At 42.7% G+C, this 21,560-nt stretch overlaps 1 protein-coding gene across 4 annotated transcripts in view; it reads right to left on the reverse strand.

The window, feature by feature from the left end:
* Nucleotides 1-1,970: 1,970 nt before the first annotated feature.
* Nucleotides 1,971-21,560, reverse strand: part of SP100 (SP100 nuclear body protein) — an 87,246-nt gene continuing 67,656 nt past the window's right edge. For 2 of the 4 annotated variants that reach the window (XM_024740641.1, XM_024740642.1), the window contains 9 exons: nt 16,924-16,971; nt 15,557-15,661; nt 13,689-13,831; nt 10,826-10,864; nt 6,000-6,115; nt 4,425-4,545; nt 4,071-4,142; nt 3,383-3,517; nt 2,108-2,245 (listed from right to left, as the gene is read on the reverse strand). In XM_024740641.1, coding sequence (XP_024596409.1) covers nt 2,108-2,245; nt 3,383-3,517; nt 4,071-4,142; nt 4,425-4,545; nt 6,000-6,115; nt 10,826-10,864; nt 13,689-13,831; nt 15,557-15,661; nt 16,924-16,971 — 917 coding nt within the window. Of the gene's footprint in view, nt 2,246-3,382; nt 3,518-4,070; nt 4,143-4,424; nt 4,546-5,999; nt 6,116-10,825; nt 10,865-13,688; nt 13,832-15,556; nt 15,662-16,923; nt 16,972-21,560 lie in introns of all 4 variants that reach the window. The other 2 variants (XM_024740639.1, XM_024740640.1) reach the window with 2 other exon arrangements.

The following is a 21,560-nucleotide window of genomic DNA, read 5'->3' on the forward strand; positions in this document are numbered from 1 at the left end:
TGACAGACCAGGGTTATAAATATATTTATGGGAAGAATTGTTTCATTAACTAAACAAGCTCTTGCACCAGGAACAGCCCCTGGGCATTTATATTCGACTTCTGCTACATTTCCAAGGGCAGGCCACCCTGATATGGCATGTTCATGAAAAGTAAGTAGCACTGAATACTGGCAAGTCCCCATATAACCTCTGCAGAAATGTTATATGGAAGGCATTTCTTCTGGGACTAGTAAGAACTTGCTGTTATTTACAGTAGCATATTTCTTTCCTATTTTCATTTTGCCAAACTTTGAGTATTTGACAGTGCTTTTCTTTTTTTTTTTTAATTTTTGAATTTTATTTTATTAATTTTTTTATACAGCAGGTTCTTATTAGTCATCGGTTTTATACACATCAGTGTCTACATGTCAATCCCAATCGCCCAATTCATCACACCACCACGCCTACCCCCGCGCCGCTTTCCCCCCTTGGTGTCCATACGTTTGTTCTCTACATCTGTGTCTCAACTTCTGCCCTGCAAACCAGTTCATCTGTACCATTTTTCTAGGTTCCACATACATGTGTTAATATACTATATTTGTTTTTCTCTTTCTGACTTATTTCACTCTGTATGACAGTCTCTAGATCCATCCACGTCTCAACAAACGACCCAGTTCTGTTCCTTTTTATGGCTAATATTCCATTGTATATATGTACCACTTCTTCTTTATCCATTCGTCTGTCGATGGGCATTTAGGTTGCTTCCATGACCTGGCTATTGTAAATAGTGCTGCAATGAACATTGGGGTGCATGTGTCTTTTTGAATTATGGTTTTCTCTGGGTATATGCCCAGTAGTGGGATTGCTGGATCGTATGGTAATTCTATTTTTAGTTTTTTAAGGAATCTCCATACTGTTCTCCTTAGTGGCTGTATCAATTTACATTCCCACCAACAGTGCAAGAGGGTTCCCTTTTCTCCACACCCTCTCCAGCATTTGTTGTTTGTAGATTTTCTGATGATGCCCATTCTAACTGGTGTGAGGTGATACCTCATTGTAGTTTTGATTTGCATTTCTCTAATAATTAGTGATGTTGAGCAGCTTTTCATGTGCTTCTTGGCCATCTGTATGTCTTCTGTGGAGAAATGTCTATTTAGGTCTTCTGCCCATTTTGGATTGGGTTGTTTGTTTCTTTAATATTGAGCTGCATGAGCTATTTATATATTTTGGAGATTAATCCTTTGTCTAGGGCACATAACTTTTTGTGCCCTATAAAGGAGGCAGACAGCCTCATACCTCATCAGAACTTGGAACACGAGGAGAGTGTGTCATGATAACCTCTGGGAGAGAAGGTGGTGAGTAGGAAATGGCCTTGTTGCAGCTGCTCAGAAGCTTCCCAGGCTCTCATGTTCTGGAAGGATCATAGGGCATTCTCAAGACTTAGATCAGCTACAGACAAGTCTTGCCTATGTGGCCTATGTGGAAACATGCAAGATCACCAGGACGCCATGGCAGAGTCATTCCCCAACAGAACCAAGAATTGTCAGAGGTGAGGAATGCTCCCATCAGCTGTACCAATTATGATTGTACGAACTGAAAGTTAGAAATGCTGTGCATCTACTATGGGCTTCCTGATGCCACTGGGTGTGAGGCCAAAAAGGATGCTATCCAGTATTCAGTAAGGTAATCAGTGACCAGAATGCATGGCACTATATCTTTCTATAATAGACAATAATCAGTAATAAAATACATTGGGAAAAAGGTCACTTTCAAAATAACAAAAAAGTATTATATACCTGAGAGTAAAATAAGAAATGACTAAGTCCTGTGTGGGGAGGAGAAAAGAAGAGAAAACTTTACTTAAGAACCTAATAAAAGATTCAAAGAAACGGAAGCATATAATATGATCCTTTATAGAAAGAACTGATATTTTCTTTTGCGAATTTCACCCCAAATTACTCAATAAAATAATCTGAAGTTTAAGATTTTTATTTAGAAAAGTAAATGAGCAGGAATGTCAGTAAAAAAAAGTTTGAAAAAGAAATGTGTTATTCACACAGCAACAGGCAGTTGGTCAGTGGGGCCACAGGCACAATATCGTGTAGCAGTGGAGACTCTGAAGGGGGAACTAGAAACGGGCTACGTTATAAAAGATCGGCTCAAACCGATTGCTGTTTGTACTTATTTCCTGGATGCCAAAAACGTTTTTGAAATCACTCTCAAATTCGGCTTCTAGCTGAAGTCCCAGATTGATGAGTTTCTTGTTCTGAAAAAGCAAAGGCGAAAACAATAATAGCCATAGATTGCTAACGAGCTTAGACTCTCAATGTTTTGGTCAATCAGAGTTTTATTTTAGACTCTCCCAAATGGTAAGTGAGAATTAATCCAGTTGAGGATAGCTTATGTTTCCTGATGGCTGGATCATTTCTCTTTATCTGGAGGACAGAGGAGCAAAAATGGCGCTATACTGCAGTCTAATTCTTCATCAGAAATTTATTGATTAATTTAAAAAATTCTAGTTATTTGATTTTGAACACAGCCCATATTCCTGTGACACCATAATAGTACAGAAATGTCTAAGGCAAGTTCGTGGTGCCTTCCTTTATCCTTCATTCCCCACCCCTTGAGGTGATCCTTGTTAACTTTTTGATCCAACACTAGGAAATTCTAATGTAAAGAAATCCAAGATTTTGAAATTTGAGAAATGTGATTTGGTATCTTCCTTTAGAGATGAGAAACACGAGTAGCCTTTAAAATGTGCTTCTAGCAGATGAGAGAATTGGCCTCACTTCTCTACGAGCACCGAGGCCATGAGGGCTCTGCCTATAAGAAACTTTCCATGCTCTGCATCCAGAGTGCAGTACTGGAACTGCTGGAAATAGGCAGATGCCCAGGTGTGGGGAGATCCCTGTCCACTCCTTCCTGAGGGCCCGGATGCCGGCGGGCAGTTACACAGCAACCAACTGCACATGGACATACTCTGTGCCTCAGCATCCAGTCTCCCTAGGATGGTCCCCAAGTCTGGGCCAAGTAAGGACCTGAGCCTGGGCCAATTGCAGGAACTTCTGAGCCACACACAGTGCTGCCAGGTCTAGTAAAAAAATAAAAAGCACTTCCATTTCCGGTGGAAGGGACTAGGTCTGCAATGCACTGTTATCTATGGGCAAATTGAGTATCTAGAAGGAGTAAATTCTGAGGTCCTAGGGTAATGTTTCCAATGATACCCCTGGTCTGTTGTTATCTTCCACATCATAGTCCACAGGGCTTGGAGAATACTGCCAGAATTTTTACCTGTGTGGGCTTGCCACATGATGAGGGAAATTGTAACATTGACCTGATACAAGAAGATGAAAGGCAAAATGACTTAATTGAAAGAAAAATAGAAGCAGGGAGAACTGTTTACCTTGCAAAACGCCCTGTAGTTCTGGAAGATGAGACGCATGTCCCGCACAAACTCCTGTACTCGGTGATATATGTTCATCGCCAGATTTTTCTTGATTTTGTTTAACCACATGGGCTTCTCCAGGCCTTGAGATGTCTTTGTATTATGTTGACAAAAGTGCCAAAGGGCATTAGCATGGTTCCAAGTCTACCTTCTACAGATTCCCACAGTTATGGACTGAGTGCTTGTGTCCCCCAAATTCATATGCTAAAATCCTCACCCCCACTGTGATGGTCTTAGGAGGTGGGACAATTGGAAGATAATTAGGTCATGAGGGTGGAGCCCTCATGAATAGGATTAGCACCCTTATAATAAAAGGACGCCAGAGACCTCTCTCCCTCCCTTTCCACCATGTGAGGACAAAAAGAGAAGTTGGTTGACTGCAACCTGGAAGAAAGCCCTCATTAGGACCTGACTGTGTTGGCACCCTGATCTCGGATTTCCAGCCTCCAGAACTGTGAGAAATAAATTCCTGTTGTTTAAGCCACCCAGTCTATGGTAGTTTGTTACAACCGCCTAAGCTTCTAAGGGCTGATTGAGCTGTCTAAGATATTTATCAACAAGGCAAAGATAATGGCAATGTGTACCCATTGGATTCATATCACAAATTCAACAAATGCCAGGTTGGGGTTTTATTGCTGTTACTTACATAATACGGTTCTGAGGCAAAAAAAGAGCTTTTTGGAGAGCAATAGACCTTTAAGAGGAGGAACTCACACTTCTGCAAAAGATAGAGGAGATTTTAAGTGAAGAGCAGCTTGGAAAGAATGAGCTCTTACATATGCTCAGATAAATGCACAACTCTCCAACCTGCAGACCCCTGAAACAAACACAGAATGGGAATTTTCTGTGGCATACGAATTTTGGTGTCAGGTAATGTGATCAGAGCACAGCAAGCGACAGCAGTTTGCCTTGGGCACCATTCCTCCTGCCCCCTGCAAGATGGTGCTTCTTCTCTCGTGTAAACAGAAAGGAGGAGGCTTAGGTTTGCATTTCAACTCACCACCTTCTCTTTAGGTAGCATCAGCTTCTTCAGGACCTCAGATTCCTGATGACATGGTTGGCTTTCTGGGCACCTTTCCTGAAGGTCCTTTATCTTACAGAAGATGCAGCTCCATGGGTTCCTGAGAGGCGGGTGTAAGGTCAGCAAAGGCAGTTTCTCTGTGAATCAACCATTGTTTCTATAGCTGTTAAAGTCCTCTGTTCAGGAATGACTGGTAGTTTCCACCTGTATTCAACTTCTCTCTGACACCCCCCTGCACTAGAGCCCCATTTGGGCTCAACTGCCAAAGACAGCCCTCCCATCAATAAGTGTAGAAGGCTAAGTGAGGTGCCATGGTGCGTAAGGACACTCACTCACTTCAAAACTTAGGTTCTCATCTGAGCCACTGTGAGTTTGGTAATGAATTCTGCCTGCCCGAAACGAGAAGGGGAAATTGGTACCTTAAGTACTGGAGTCTTGGGCCTCGATGAGACATCAACTCAGTAAAAATCAGGAAAACAGCCCTTCTTCTCAACTTTGCTGAATAAGCACAGAGCATAAGCCATAGGCATCGTTTTTTTCTGGCATTGCCATCTCTGTGTCTAGAATCTGTGATGCAGAAACTTCTTGGAAAGGAAATCTACCAATAGAGTGCCAGGTATCTTCCATTTGCCCCTAGATCTCCACTACCAGGTTCTCTGTGCTGGGGAGCTCTCAATTCTCAATAATCCGAGACCTGGATACAATGATCCTTCCTAGAGATGTCATTTAACCTCTCTCCTTGGCCACCCCAGTGCTTGCTCAAGGGGCAAGCATTACAGTGTCCACGGTGCAGGGGTGGGGACTCTACATGAGCTCAAAAGAACGTGGGGCTTTCTGCCTCTGCAGATTGCCCAACTGCAGAGGTTTATGCTGAATCCCACGGTGACACATTCTCTGGGACCTACACGGGAGCAGATGAATTACACTAGACTCCCCCCATTATGGAGGGACAACGCTCTATCCTCATAGGAACAGACATAATCCTGGTAGAGATCATCCTTGGCCACAGCAATTCTACCACTTCTAGAATGCCTTATCAATCTACGTGTTGTCTCACGTATCATCACATCTGACCGAAGATACACTTTACAACAAAGGAAATGCAGCAGGGGACTCATACCCGCAGAATTCAGGGATCTTATCATGTACCCTGTGATTCAGGGTCAGATGACTTGATAGACTGCCGTGATCACCTTCTGAAGGCTCATCGCAGTCCCAGCTTTGTCAGCTATGTGATGTTCCCATAGCAGGTGGTATATGTGTTAAACCAGCAGCTAATGTATGGCATCATAACCCCATCAAAGTGCATGGGTGTGGGAACCACCTGAGGGAGGTGGGGGTTACTTCTCTATTATACCTAATCACCACTTGAAGAGTTTTCTTCTCATTAATCTACTGCCGCCAGCACTGTTCTTATTTCTGGATCCTGATGCTTAAGGACTCTTCTTCTGAATCAAGACACATACAACCAGAGAAAACTGCAGGCTGAGTGTGCATGGTGGGAGGAGCTGTACCACAGGAAGGAAGGGCAGGAGGGGGCCAGGTCTCACTAACCTGTCAGCACCTTTAGGTGGGATGTGGCATGTCTCATGAAAGAACCTTGAACAAGTATCACAGGAGAACAGCATGGTCTTTCTACGGCATACCTCGCATTCATTTGAGTTTTCTGGCTAGAAGGGGAGATAATATAGACATCACTGGGATCAGTGAGACCCTAGATAGTCGACACATCGGTACTGTAGAACACACAGCATTTGCTTGTACCAAGGTGATACTTGTAAACCTTTCTCCTCAAAATAGTAAGGAACAATACTGAGTGGAGATTTCAGAAGAAGACATGCTGGTTTGCAGTGAAGCTCAGGAGGAAGTGGCTGTTAGACCTTTAAAGTTTTCTTTATAAAGACAGAGATTCTGACACAGGAAGTCTTGTAACAACAACAAAATAGGATCAATTAAAGATAATCTGAGAAATGTATTATTCTGCAGGCAAAACCTAACTCAGGAATACAGTGTCTTATCTAGCTGTCTACCATGCATCATCTAAATTGCTTCATTGAAGAGTGATTTACTGACAATTTAATTTGACAGAATAAACATCTGAGATATCACTGCATACCATTTTCTTGGCCGTAAGTTCTCCATGAGTTGAAGGGCCTGGGGATGAGTTTCTGTTCTATGGATTTTGTGCCTAGAGGGTCCCTGAGCCTGTGACAGTGCCTCTGGTTGGAAAGACCATGGGCACAGATAACCCGGTGGATGCCAGGGATGACAGAGCTCTTTGACTCTGGGAGCCTAGGGGAAGCTGTCCTATGACTTAGCTTGGCAAGTAAGGTGTGGAGGTGCCATCTCTCAATGGCTAGGGAGTGTGGTAATGGCAACCACTGGAGTTGAAGGCCAAGGCTTTACCCGAATTTTCTGATCCCGTGGAAACCTGGTGCTTTGTCCTGTATAAGGAAGATGGATGGGGCCACAAAATTAATTGGTGCTGGATTTTTCATCAATCTCAATATGTGGGACCTTTAGCCAGATTTTATTTCATTTAGTGAAGTTAAAAATTTGACAGTGTTTGCATCTAAGTATCATGGAGTAACAAACACACGTTAAAACAACAGAATTTATAGACCGAAATAAGAATTGTTCAAGGAATGAGCCCATTGGTGGGCAAGGGGAATTACATTTTTTCCTTTTCTTTTTGGTGATAATCTATGTGGCAATAACATGTGGATCCCTATATACTACAATTTCTATGCATGAGGGTCATGTGTCTGTGCTGGAGAAATGGCCAGAGGATGGCCACCTGGCCCCTCTGCTGGGCCACCTGAGTGGAAAGAGAACCATGTGGTGAGGTAACATTTCATCCAATGGGTAGCAGCTCTTCATCTAGATGAAGCTATCCTTTCTACAACATGGGCTGGAAGAAGGAATTCACATCCTTGTGTGACAATCTACGTACAAAACAATGCATAGACTTGGGGACTGGCCCACCCAGTGATGGGTAGCTGGGATTTTGGTGGGTGGTGAGGAAATGGGGAGGTGGCAGGGAGTGCCATTCCACCTCTTCCTTCTAGAAACACTCTTTATGCTTTGTTCCATGACACTCCATTCTCTTAGATTTTTTCCTAACAGTTTGCTTCTTTTTTTAAGCTTCCTCACTTGGAAAGTTAGAATTCTGTAGGGCTCTGCCCCATGTTCCCTGCTCATTTTACTCTCCTAGATGGCCACGACTACTCCCGTGACCACACCTACCACATCTGTCCCTAGGCTTTAAGATCTGTGTCTCTGGTCTCTTTTTGAGTCCCTGAGCATCCAAACTCTACTTTCCATCATCTGCAATTAGATGTCTATCATCACGTCTAAAACCCATATTGCCCCCAAACCACAGTCCTTGACTTCCTGTCTTGAATCTGCTCCTCTTTCAGTGCCCCCCTCATCTCACTAAGCAACCCACCATCCACCCAGGAGCCTGGAAGTGAACACGGTTTCCTCCCTTTCCTCACCCCAGACATCCAGCCCATCACCAGTCCTGCTGATGTCATTTTTATTTTATTTTATTTTATTTTATTATTTATTTATTTATTTATTTTAACGGTACGCGGGCCTCTCACTGTTGCGGACTCTCCCGTTGCAGAGCACAGGCTCCGGACGCGCAGGCTCAGCGGCCATGGCTCATGGGCCTAGCCGCTCCGTGGCATGTGGGATCTTCCCGGACCGGGGCACGAACCAGTGTCCCCTGCATCGGCAGGCGGACTCTCAACCACTGCGCCACCAGGGAAGCCCCCTGATGTCATTTTTAAATATCTCATCTCATTCTTAGTGCTTCTGTGAGGTCAATTGCTTACAAGAATGCAGAGCCCCTACTTATAATACAATATTATGAGCCAAAGCAAAATGTCCTGCTATTTCCAAATCATAACAGAATATCATCCCTGAGCCCAGTGAGCTGAGGTGAATTGGAACACACCTCAATTTGTAAATTCTTTTCATCTATGAATTCAATATAAGAAGAAGAGACACAAAATTCACACATGGGAGGAAATTCTAGGCTGTAAGCTGTATCTTGTCCATGTGCTCCCTTTCAGTAGGAGAGCTTGAGGAATGGCCTGTTAGGGACATCCTTGGGGACATCCCCACATAGGCTTGAGTGGCCCTGGCATGGGGCCATGTAACCACTTTTCCTTTTTCTCATCCTAATGGATGCTGACCACTATTTTTAGGCTACTGGCTCAGAGTTTCTTATGCCATTTGGTGCTGAGAGGACACAAATGGCAGAAGCCAAGGGGCTGGGAAAGGAAGAGATGCTCTGGAGAGACCCTCTGAGAACTGAGGTGGTCACATCTTAATAGCTGTAAACCCAGAGGGAACGGAGAGAGGGCGCCTGTGATAAAGGGTGGGAGACAGCCAACTCAATTGATTAACCCAGACTGAATTACCCTTGACTCCCCAGGACTGGGCAGAAACATTTTGTCTTAATGAACAGAGCAAATAGCATCTCTTTCTTCAGAAAACCCAGTGGATGCAGAGCTTAGTTACTGAGTCTTTAGCATAAAGTCAGTTGAGCTGGTAGCCCCAGAAACCAGCTTTGTGAAAACCTCGACTTCCTGGTTTGACTGAGATGACCAAGGTCACTGCTGTTGGAGGTCAGGAAAATGGAAGTTTTTCTATTTCCTTTTTTCACTTCACATGTTCTCTCTCACACCCTGTCTTGGAGAGGAAGACATTAACTATCTGACTGCCTTCCCTGAAATCCACACAGCATAGAAACCACTGGTCCATGAACTTCACATGCTACTTTGAAGGAGAGAGAATTTGCCTTCATAGATGGAACTGCAGTCTGCAAAGCCCCTCTGTTGGGGCCGAAGGGCCTCTACACAAAGGAAAGAACTTTCCAGGTCTGCAACCTCTCCCACAGGGCACATCTGCTTCCCAATCACTCTATTCTCTAAAGGGTCATCTCCATAAAGGAAATAAAATTTCCCTTGAAAAAGGACTTAGCATAAGTGTGTGTGTGCATGTGAAGGAGAGGTTTTGTTTTTTTGCTTTACCAGGTGACATATGGCTATATATCCATTCCAAACGGGGATTCTACATTAGGTCTATAATAGGTTAGCTAGAGTGACCATGAGATGTTTCCACTTTGCTCAATTCTTATTTCATTAAAGCTAGAACCCAGAAAAACCAATGAAAATAAAATCAGTGTTGCAAAAGCAATAGTCATTAAATGTACTTTTTTGTGCCTTTCAAAATCATACTTTTCCAGCTCCAACTCCATCTTTTATGTCTAATTTTAAGACAGTATGCCCTCTGTAATGGCCTATATGGGAAAAGAATCTAAAAATAAAGAGTGGATATATGCATGTGTATAACTGATTAACTTTACACCTGAAACTAACACAACATTGTAAATCAACTATACTCCAAAAAAAAAAAAAAAAAAGACAGTATAGTAAGAGTTCCATTCCGAGAGTGCCTTTGTAAGTCCAGCAAAGTTAGCCTAGGTACCCAACTAACACAATCAGCTATACAGTACTGTACTGTAATAGGTTTATAATACTTTTCACACAAATAATACATAAAAAACAAACACAAAAAGTAAAAAACATTTTATTTTTTTTTTTTGTGCTATGCGGGCCCTCACTGTTGTGGCCTCTCCCGTTGCAGAGCACAGGCTCACGTAACGTTCTACATTCGGGTCCTGAGCCTCAAAAACTAACAGTGCCTCCTCAAATAAAGAAAATCCCCTTGCCATTTCCTACGTCGTGAATCTCTTCGGTTCTTCAGTTACTTCTTCCTCTTGTCTCTCTCCGTCCTTCCTCTGGGCCTTCAATTCCTGGGTCTTCTTAGCAGTACCAGCTACATCACTGCTGCTTTTACACTTGCTTCAGGACATCCTCAGCTTGAAATAAAGATACTGTACTACTGTACCCTATATGGTCCTGTACAGTAAAGTACACAAAGGCACAGCCACTTGTAGAGGATGCACGCACGTTACAATGTACACTAGACGTGGGAACTAACTTACGTGATTGGACATGCGAACGCACGTTCACATTTTTGAAAGCTCGCAACTTGAAGGTTCGTATGTTGGGGACTTGCTGTATGCCATTCACATATTTTTCTAAAACAAATGTACAAGGTCAATTCTGCCTCATTATCTATTTTTAAGGATTACCCCTGCACCTCTATCTCAAATATTTTAATGCTCAAAGAAGTCCTGGCCTCACACACTGAAATGTTTGGAAGTAGCAAGTGTAAAAGCACCGTATTATAAAATCAAGTTTCAACATAATTGGTTAATTCAGAAACCATAAAATAAAGCCAGAGAGATGGAAAATCAACAGTGGGGTAGATGAGACACGGCCAGAAGGTCATGTGATAATTACCTTCTTTCTTTTTCTTGACGGGTCTAGTAGAAATTCTCTCTGAAAGAAAAATGGGATTCATGCTGTGATGGGTCCTTGTTTCTACTTTGTGAGATCGGTAATTCCACTACCTTCCACTCATGTCCCATTATCAACACAAACTCAAGGAGTCTTCATGGAAAATAACCTCCCTCTCCAAGTCTGTAACATGGTGCTCTCTGTTATCCAGACTCAGCTTTAAAGTCAGCTTTAAAAACTGCATCCTCTCTCTTGCTCTCCTTAGAAAGTTTTGCCAGATTTTCCTTTACAACCGCTTCTACACCCACCACTTCCTTTCCATTCTCCCAGTACCCCTCTAGCTTTTATCTTTATACCTTGCATACTATAGCTCCATTGGCACACACCTGGTGAGTGATTGACAGCTGGCAGGCCCCATCAGTGGCCTTGGACACACAAAGGTATCCCGGCCTTTGGGGAGACAAGTGGGAAAACCTGGCATATAGTGGGGTAAGGATGATAAAGTGTAAACTGTGCTCTCATGGAGTATTTTGGGATCCAGAGATGGGTGAGTATAGTAGGCTAAATAATGCTCCCCACCGACCCATGAATTTGTTCTAATCCCCTGACCCATGAATGTGTCAACTTACATGGTAAAAGGAACTTTACTAATGTAATTAAATGAAGGAGCTTGAAATGGAAGATGATTCTGATTATCTGAGTAGGGCCAATGTAATCGCAAGGGTCCATACAAGAGGGGGTAGGAGGGTCAGAGTGAGTAGTAGGAGATGTGTTGACAGAAGAAGAGGTTGGAGTGATGTGAGGAAGGGGCCACAAGCCAGGAAATGAAGGCTGCTTCCAGAAGCTGAAAAAGGGGAGGAACACATTCTCCCTGGAAGAAGGCTCCAGAAGGAACCACCCCTGCCGACACCTTGACTTGAGTCCAGCGAAACTGATTTCATACTTCTGGTCTCTAGAACTGTAAGATGATAGATTTACATGGTCTCAAGGCACTAAGTTTGTGGGGATTTTTTATAGCAGCGATAGGAAACAAATTCAGTGAATTTTAAAGGACTTCAGCAGAGAGTGTGCTGTTTGAGCTGGGCCTTGTAGGTCGAATGGGGTGGATCAGGCAGAAAGGTGGTAAAGGTCATTTGAGGTCTCCATGGGTTAAAGCACTCTACCCTCTAATCCATCTTGCATTCCTTGATCAGATTCATACCTCTAAAACACTCTTTCAACTTCGTCAATCCCTAACCCAAACCTCCCACAATTCCTCCATGATTAAATGAAGGGTTCAGCCTCCTTTCTGGGGCCGCAGGACCTCCACAATCAGCCCAGCTCATGTATTGAGTCTTATAACCCACAACTTCTTGACACTCATGGGGAGGATTTTCATGCCATCCTTTCTATATAGAATTCCTCATGACATTTTTGCTTGTCAGAACTATTCTTCTTTTAAGACCCAGCTCAGTGCAAACTGTTCCATGAAACTGTCCTCAACCTCAAAGACAGAAATGAACTTCCCTCCCCTAAGCTTCTGCCTCTCTTCCTCCCAGAGAATCTCATTATGGCATCTATGAGCTGTGCAATCCTATGTCTATAAACGTGCAGCCTTCCTCCTGGTTAGGGGCTGGGGGCCACACCTTACAGTCCCTGTGGCTTCAGATGTATTCAATAAATATTTGCTCGTCATTAGAGTGGCACGAGGAAGGACCATCTGGGGCATGTGACAGAAAGAGTCAGAAGGCATGGGTTCATCTGTGACAGAGACCTGGCCCGTTTAGTCCACATCAGGGGGCCGAGATGAGGACCAAAGAGATATATATATATATATATATATTTTTTTTGTGGTACGCGGGCCTCTCACTGTTGTGGCCTCTCCCGTTGCGGAGCACAGGCTCCGGACGCGCAGGCTCAGCGGCCATGACTCACGTGCCCAGCCGCTCCGCGGTATGTGGGATCTTCCCGGACCGGGGCAGGAACCCACGCCCCCTGCATCGGCAGGCAGACTCTCAACCACTGCGCCACCAGGGAAGCCCCAAAGAGATATTTTTAGATTCATTTAAAAATATTATTTTTCAAGAATGAATTTCAGATGGCTATCCAGAAAACACTCATTCTGATGTATTATTTTCAGATACATAGTTCTATTATTGTTACTTTCAACATTGGCCCCCTCCAAAAGTCTAAGACCCTCCCATGCCAATTTAGTTTACTTTCCTGTGACCAAATTACCCAGTGGCAATTATTAGTGGCAGTGCCAAGGCCACAATTTACTGTCCTACCTTCAACAATATAAGAGTTTGAATACTATTCAGCCATAAAAAAGAACAAAATGTTGTTATTTGCAGCAACATGGACGGACTTGGAGGGCATTACATTAAGTGAAATATGTCAGATGGAGAAAGACAAATATTGTATGATATCACTTATATGTGGAATCTAAAAAACATAACAAACTAGTGAATATAACATAAAAGAAGCTGACTCATAGAGAACAAACTAGTGGTTACCAGTGGGGAGGTGGGGAGAGGCAACATAGAGGTGGGGGAGTGGAGGTATAAACTATTGGGTGTAGGATAGGCTCAAGGATGTATTGTACAACATACAGCCAATATTTTGTAATAACTGTAAGTGGAAAGTAGCCTTTAAAAATTGTATAAAAATTTAAAAAATTTTTAAAGTGTGAGAGTTTATGCGCTTAGAGGATTAAGCTGTAATGTAAGCCAGCAAATGTAACAGCCACATGGAATGTTAGTGATAATATATGCATTGCGACCCAGGCAAGGGGCGTCATGATGGTTTTCTGGAAATTCTGCTAAAGCTGGAAGTTGATGACTTGTGGCACTAAATCCTTGATTGTAGCACTTTGTCACTAGAATACCTGAATCAAGGTTTTCAGGGGCCATCCCCCGCAGCGCACACTCAGCTTCCAGTTCTTGGATGCTTCATGGTTTCCTTCAATTTCAAATTCCCTGAGGGTGAACCACTTTCCATATGCATCCTGTATACACTTCTCCGAGGTGCCTGTGAGACCAAGACAAGCTGAGCTCCCTTTGTGGCCAGGGTGTGCCCCCAACTGTGAATACCCCGGAACTTGACCTCCCGCCACGTGAATCTGGGCTACTCGTTTTGGGTTCATAATCCGCAGCAGGATAGCTGAGTCCCCTCTCTGGGGCTCTACAGCAGTCCGAAAGGCGAGGGCAGGAGCAGACGTCCTGCCCTGTGTGCATACTCTGACCCTCGTGCAATGAGAAGGACAGTGATTACTACCAACATTCACTTTAAAAAAATATTTCACTATATTCAAAAGAGAAAAAAAATGGATGACTCTAAAGAATAGGCAAGATTCGTTCCCTTCCCTTCTCTGAGACCCGGGATAGAGCCAGGCTGAGTCTCTGAGGCAGCAGATGAGGTCACACACGGGACAGTGTGGCAACTGTCACCACAGCCATGTCTGCCTTGTCCTGTACAAAAGTTGATCAGCCAGTGAATGGCAATCAATTATTGCAATAACATTTTGGGCTCATAGCTATTTTATGTTAAAAGCAATTGTAGAAATGTTATCAAGTGGGAAAAATTAAATTATATATATGCTATACAATCATTGGGAAAACATTTATTTATACTTTTCGGTACCTAAAGAACCATATTTTGGGAGGAGGGAATCAATTATGGTAGAAGAACATTTGTACTGTATTTTAACAGTGTAATTTGCAAACTTTTCTATCTGTTATCTTGTTTTTTTCTCATAATAATATGGTGAGGAAAGTTTTATTATTATTTCCATTTTGTAGAGGACAGTTCAGGATGAGAGAGACTTAGTAACTTGGCCCATACAAAATAGACACTCTTGGCACAGCTGAAACTCGAATCCTGGTCTTCTGAGTCTAAATCTTGTGCTTCTCCCAGTTAGCACAAGGCCATACAGATGTTATAAGGGAATGTGGCTGTGAAGGTTGCTGTTGGATTTCTCAAATGTGTACATCTTCCATCCTGTTATTGAAGCACTTGCCCCTGTATTGGGTGCTGGATGGGCGCCTGTGGACCTTTTCCTTGGGGGAAAGTGGAGATGGCCTGGTAGGCTAATGTTTATTAATTTTAAAAGAGTGGGAATGCCATCTTTCCTCCAGCCTATCTGGGATGCTGTGTGGAAAAGAGCTAACAGAACAGAACTGAGGCTGCTTTCTTTAGAAAGTCTGCTTGCAAGGTTGGCGCTTGGCTGGTATCTGGGAACTTGGATTTGGGGAGGGGTCTCACCACTCCCAGAACTTAAGAGTAGCTCATTGTGCCTTAACTGTTTATACAAACAGTATGGTTTATGTGAACACCTGCCTTCCGTCTGGGAGTTTGGAATTTTGGCATGTGCTGGGCAGAGGGTACTTATGTAACTAACCCCTGATAAAAACCCTGGACTCTCAGGCTCAGGGCAGCTTCCCTGGCAGACAACACTTCACATGTGTTGTTACAATTCATTGCTGGGGAATTAAGTGTGTCCTGGTGACCCGACTGGGAGAAGACTCTTGGAAACTGACACCTGTACCGTGGGCCTTTTCCCTTTGCTGATTTTGCTTTGTATCCTTTCAATTTAATAAATCACAGCCATGAGTTCAACTATATGCTGAGTCCTTTCAGTCCTCCTAGTGAGGCACCAAACCTAGAGACCCCCAATACGGGTGTCTACCCCCTGTATAATATATTATTCACACGGGAGTTTTCCAGTTGAAAAATTTAGAAGACCACGAAGCCCACCTTTTTCCATTTTCTCCTTGTATAAAATCCCCTTCGCCTCACCACAAGTCACAGGAAGTTCAGGAAGCTGAAAATCCACATTTGTTTCTCTGGGAATTCTTGGACCTGCAAGGAAGCATTGGTTTCTTCATTCCACCTTGCTCTAAAATTGTGTTCCGTCTCTCCTCACCCATCTTGAGATCCTTCTTTATGACTTAAAATGTAATGGAAGGATTTCCCCCATGAATTAGGTACATTTCTAGGCAGGTTAGGTACATAAAGATAACGTCACCCTCCACCACCATCCTCTAAAATCCTACATACAAACCTCTTGTGGAAGGATCTGATTCCCAAGCTTGCTGGTCCCAACTACCTATTGCATGATAATTTTCCTCCCGCTGATTTGAAGGAAGATTTATAGTCATATTATTGCTTTTAAGTTATGCAGATGGAGAAAAAAACCCTCAACTTTTAATTTTTTCTCCCCATTTGAGGGTTCACCTGGGGAAAAAAGGAGGATTGCAACGGGACCCCCAGCAGGGGCAGTGTCTGTCTTCCCACCTTGCTCTCTGTTTCACTTCTCTCTCATGTGAGCTTTCTCTGTGGCTAGAAGGTAGTTTGCTCTAGAAGAAACTGCACATTGCTCAGGGAGAGGGTTTCTGTACATCCTTGGGTGAGGGTGCTGGCATCTAATGCCTCTGAAGCAGGTGTTGAAAGTCTTAGAAAGAATGTCAGTAGCAGGAGCACCTTCTCTTGCCCTTCTGGCCAACATTGAGGAGGATCCTTTAAAGACAGGTCTGGGGGCTTCTCTCTGGATGGGGCGAGTAGGCTGTCAAGAGCCCTTCCAGCGTCAGTTCTATTAGAGCTGGGGTGGGTGTAGGGGGCCATTCAGTCTAATTCACCTGCCAGCCACCAATTCACAGAGGAGGAAATTGAAGCAAGAAAGAACAGTGGACAAGCCAAAGTTACACAGTCAAAGGAATTTTAGGAATTAGGACATAGGTCTTGTGTTACCACCCAGAGTCCCCCTAGGCGGGGAGCCTATGGCTCTCTATGTGGGCAAGACAAAGGTGAGAGAAATATCACGTGAGTCATACCTTTTATATATTTTTCTTTGTATTTCCCTCCTCAAAAGTTATCAGTGCAGTGAGAGCAGCCCTGCACAGGCCCAAGGAGGCCGGGGGGTCTCTCACAGAACTTCTGACTAATCAATGGAGTGCGTGCTATCACCATCCATCCTGTCATGTGGTCGAAATTGACAAGACCAAGGACTTATCCTAACGTTTGCTATTGGCTCTGTAAGCCAATTAAGAAAATTTATTGATCACTAAAAATACGGATTATAAAATAAAAATTTAGATGTTTAATTATTAATCACTTATTTTTACCTTTTTTTCTGCCTCTTTTCAAAGGCCCAGTGTTGATTGATTTTCTCCCTGAGGAAGTAGAAAAGTAACATAAATGTCTCTTTTTATAACATTGCATTGCAAATAGTAGTGTTTTGCAAAAATACTATTCAAATGTCACTTTTTAGGAGTTTACCTAGTACTTCAAGAAAAATATCAAATGCTTAGATCAGGAGTTAGGAACTTTTTCTGTAAAGGGCCAGATAGTAAATATTTAAGGTATTGTGGACCACAATCTCCTTTGTGACTACTCAACTCTACTGTTTTATTGTAAAAGCATCCATAGACAATTCATAAATGGAAAGATGTGACTGTGGCTGCGTTCTGATAAAAAATTATTTACAAAACAATTCATGGGGCTTCCCTGGTGGCGCAGTGGTTGAGAGTCCGCCTGCCGATGCAGGGGACACGGGTTCGTGCCCCGGCCCGGGAAGATCCCACGTGCTGCGGAGTGGCTGGGCCCGTGAGCCATGGCTGCTGAGCCTGCGCGTTCGGAGCCTGTGTTCTGCAACGGGAGAGGCCGCAACAGTGAGAGGCCCCCGTACCGCAAAAAAAAAAACAATTCATGGGTTGAATTTGCCCTGTGTGCCATAGTTTGTGGAACCCTGGTCTAGACTTAGTTAGTTACAAAGATGATGTTTAACTGAGATATATCCTATATTTCTTTTACTCCAACTCATTCCAAATAAAACTGAAACCGTGTTTTATGTGTTTCCCAAGCAACAGAGCAGCAAGGTGAGAAGAGTAATGAAGTTGTACATCTTTTGAGTCCTTGTTGTGTGCCAGGAACTATCCTTAGACCTTGCCTCTATTAATTTACTTTATCCTTAGAGCAAATTTAGTCAAATTAGGGACTTAGTGAAATAGGGACTAATACTATCCTTATCTTACAGATGAGGAAATTGATATGCACAGATATAAATGAAAATTAACTAAAAGCATTGAAGATTTGCTTTGATAAAGAGGCAGAGATAAAAGGCAGTAATATTAGGTCTCAAGGGGGACTTCATGCTCAACTCTATAGGTCAGATAGCTGCTGTAAACCTAAACTTGAAAGATTTTTGTATCAAAAATGGTCTCAAAAATGAGCAAGGACTTAAAAACTAGCCCAATGGCTCAATGAAGGGGAGCTTATAAAATTGATGCCCAAGTTCCAAAAGTTGTAGGGTTAGAGATGGCACAAAAGGTTGACTCAAGAGATATTTCAGAAAAATGTAGTATCTGATTTAATTGTTGATTTTGTCCAAAAAGATTAATCATGTCCACGTTCATGTTCAGGTCTGCCATCATTCAAATGTGTCTGAATGTTGGAAGTCAGGGATGCTTTCTTGCTAAAGGTCTGTGCCCATCATTCTGTTCCCATGGCTGGAATCCTGGGGTGTTAATTTGGGTAATGCAGGTCCCAGGAGAAAATCCCCTCCAGAAAGTCAATCATGACTAATCTTTCCTTTAAGCAGATTATGACCAGATGAGGCTGGAAAGGAATATTTCCTTCAACCAAACACAAAAAGCCTTCAGGTTGATGATGTTATCTCATATTCTGGGACTTTGCCATAACAATTACTCAAGTTTAAAAAAAAAAATCTCACCAAACTAAAAATGGCCCCATGAGACATTTATTAATGATTTTCATCCCAAGAGAAATCACACCCCAAGATCAACATGTTCTACCTTAAAAAATGTTATCCTTAGGAAGTTTATCAAAGTCTTAGGGAGGTGCACTGAGGAGAGATTACTAAACCTGTATAAGAGAATCATAAGCATGGCTATGATTTTGAAGACCTAAGAGGAACAAGTGAATGAGGAAAAATGTAGACCTGAAAGTAGATGAAGCTCTCTTTAAAAGTTGCTCTAGATGGATTGGTTTCAAAGAACATTACCGTACCCAATATGGTAGTTATTAGTTGCCAGGTATAAAAGGTTATCCACACAGGTGTGGGTCTTGGTGAAACAGTCCTCTCCGGTCACTAATGATGCTGAAGTGGGAAAAGGCCAGTTCTGATTCTCTCTCTCTCTTTTCCTGCAAGAATCAAGGCCCGCTGTCCCACAAGAAGACACTTGTGCTCTCTTGGCTTTCTCCTTGCGCTCCTTTCCCATGCAGTGATGAAATTGAAATCCCAGCTCTAATTATGACTTGAGTCTGTCCAACAGTAGCCCTTATTGGCAAACGTGCATTCTCTTGCTCTCAGTTTCTCTCTGTTTAAATATTTCTGGGACTAGTTGGTGAGTTAGACTTCTATTTCATCAAAGCCTGTTGAGGACAAACAACTTCATGGCAAACAAACAGAAACTCGTTGTACTCCAGCTCAGTTCTCAGAAATTTGGTCTGGAGACCAGATCATATGAACAAAGTACTGCTAAACTTTACAGGGGTTATTTGTGTGTTAGTGAGCTCCAGCACTTTATTATCTTAGATCCAGAAAGTAAAATGTCTGGACAAAGTAGGATTTAATTATTCTTGGGTCTACCATCTTAATAAACAACTACTAATGCTATACTAAAACCCTACATTAACTCTTACAAATAATAATGTGGTCAGAAAAATTAAAAGTCATTTAAAAATAATTTTCTTAATAGTTGGAACTAATCTTTATGGGCAAAATAGTATATCAGGACGTTTAGGAGATCTTTTGGTTGCCTCAGAGTATCAGAGAGTCTGCAGTGTGTAAGAACAATAGAATAGGAGCCCAGTATGCCTAGATCCTAAAGCAAGTGTTAGTCTAGCCCTGTTGCACAGACCATGGTAAGCGATAGTGAGGTTGGTTCTGCTGGAACAGGCCTTCCCCACCTCCAGGTCTTGTGAAAGAGGCTACATTTCTTTCAAGAGAATTGTCAGACACCTCCCCTCAAGCCAAGACAAAATATATTAAAGGATCCACACAGGAGATGGACCTCAGTCCTTAGGACATCAGGGAAGGAGAGATTATCAGACTCATCCTTACCAATATAAAGGTGAACATCATGGCTAGTGTGTTCTGTGGTGGGAGAAGGGCTGAGCCAGGAGTCAGCAAGGGAATCAATGAAGAAGCATGATTCCTTTGGCTTGGTGGGGGGGCCCTGTGGATGGGAGTTGAACTGGATATTTTTGAGAGATACTCTTCCCAAAAGAACCACATAGGGCAACGAGGTAGCTGCTGCAAGGGTGCTAACCTTCCAGAAGGACCATCCAATGTCTTCATTCCCAAGCAAGTTGGCCACCACTCACTACTGACAGGTGGTAAAATATATTGCTTCTGCTGTTCTAGTGAGAAATTTCTAGCCAAATTTGTTTTTTCCAGACAAAGAGTTTTAGATTGTAATTTGTCTATAATTTGACAAATTTGTAGGTATGATTCAGGGACTAGCTGAGCCGTGAACAGGATCACAATGGGGCAGCCTAGCAGGAGATGGGGTCTGTCTTATTTGTTTGCCTCACTTCTCCTTCACAGCAGCTTTCTCCTGCCTGGAAGGGAAGCTCAGGGGAGTTCTACTGTCTTCTGAAAATTGCTCAGGGCGGAAGGAGGGTCTATCTCTACATGAGAGGGTGTGTGTGTGTGGGGGCGTGGGGAACTCAGAGTCTGACTCCGCAGAAAGGAGTCTTAAGATGAACTTGAGAATGATTAGCTGCTGCTCCTGCCCTTCCAGCCAGCGATGTTAGGAATCCACTAAAGATTTGGGGAATCCATTAATGACACTCCTTGGGCTCCCTGTTCTTGTTGCCAATGAGAGAGCTGTCCATGGTCCTTACCAAGTCCAGTGGTAGATCTACAGAATGTGAAGCTGTATATGAAGCTGGGATGGGCCTTGATGGGCAGTCAGTCTCTTTATTATCATTTCACTTTACAGAGGAGTAAACTGAGGCAGAAGAGGCGAAGTGACAGACCCAAGTTTACAGGACTACCTCAGGGTGGTGGGACATGAGGCAGGACATCTTTATCACTTGTGAGTTACACAGTGTTTTATGGCTACAACTATTTCCAGCCTCAAAAGTTACCAGTTCATCAGAGGCAGCACTTCAGTGGCCCTTGGGTCCTGGGTTTTGGCTGTGGATTCATCACCATATTGCTTGTTTGAGATATCATATTTCTCTCCCTGTCACGTTTTAGAAGCTGACTAAATCTGACATATTTCTCAACAGTTAGTAGCTACAGAAAGTAATTAGAGAAACAGGTCTATTAACAAAAGCATAGAATAAAGCATGAGAATTTAGATGTTTAGTTAGTAAATTTTATTTATGTATTTATTTCTTCTTGGTTTGCCTCTTTTCTTTGGGGCTCTGTTACTCAGCATTTCGATACCATGTCTACCCCTCTTTCTGAGAAAAATATAAAACAGATACTGCTGAAAAGTTGCATGGTATATAATAGTGCTTTTCAAAAATTCAGTTTTACTTTAAATTTTCAAAAGTTTACTGCATAAAGAAAAAAATTAACCCATAGCCTTGCACCTACTAAGCCTTTGATGGTTAACCTGGGTTCATCTTAGATTTCATTTTATTTGCCCTCACATTAAGAAAAATTCATTTATATCCACATTAATAAAAATGAATTTAAGACAGAGTTTTATTCCTTATATCTCAAGGAACACTGTGAGAATAATAATAATGAGAGCTAACAGTTAAGTGTTTATTATATGCTAGA

The sequence above is a fragment of the Neophocaena asiaeorientalis genome, unplaced genomic scaffold, assembly GCF_003031525.2.
Source record: "Neophocaena asiaeorientalis asiaeorientalis breed wild unplaced genomic scaffold, Neophocaena_asiaeorientalis_V1.1 scaffold388, whole genome shotgun sequence".
NCBI lineage: Eukaryota > Metazoa > Chordata > Mammalia > Artiodactyla > Phocoenidae > Neophocaena > Neophocaena asiaeorientalis.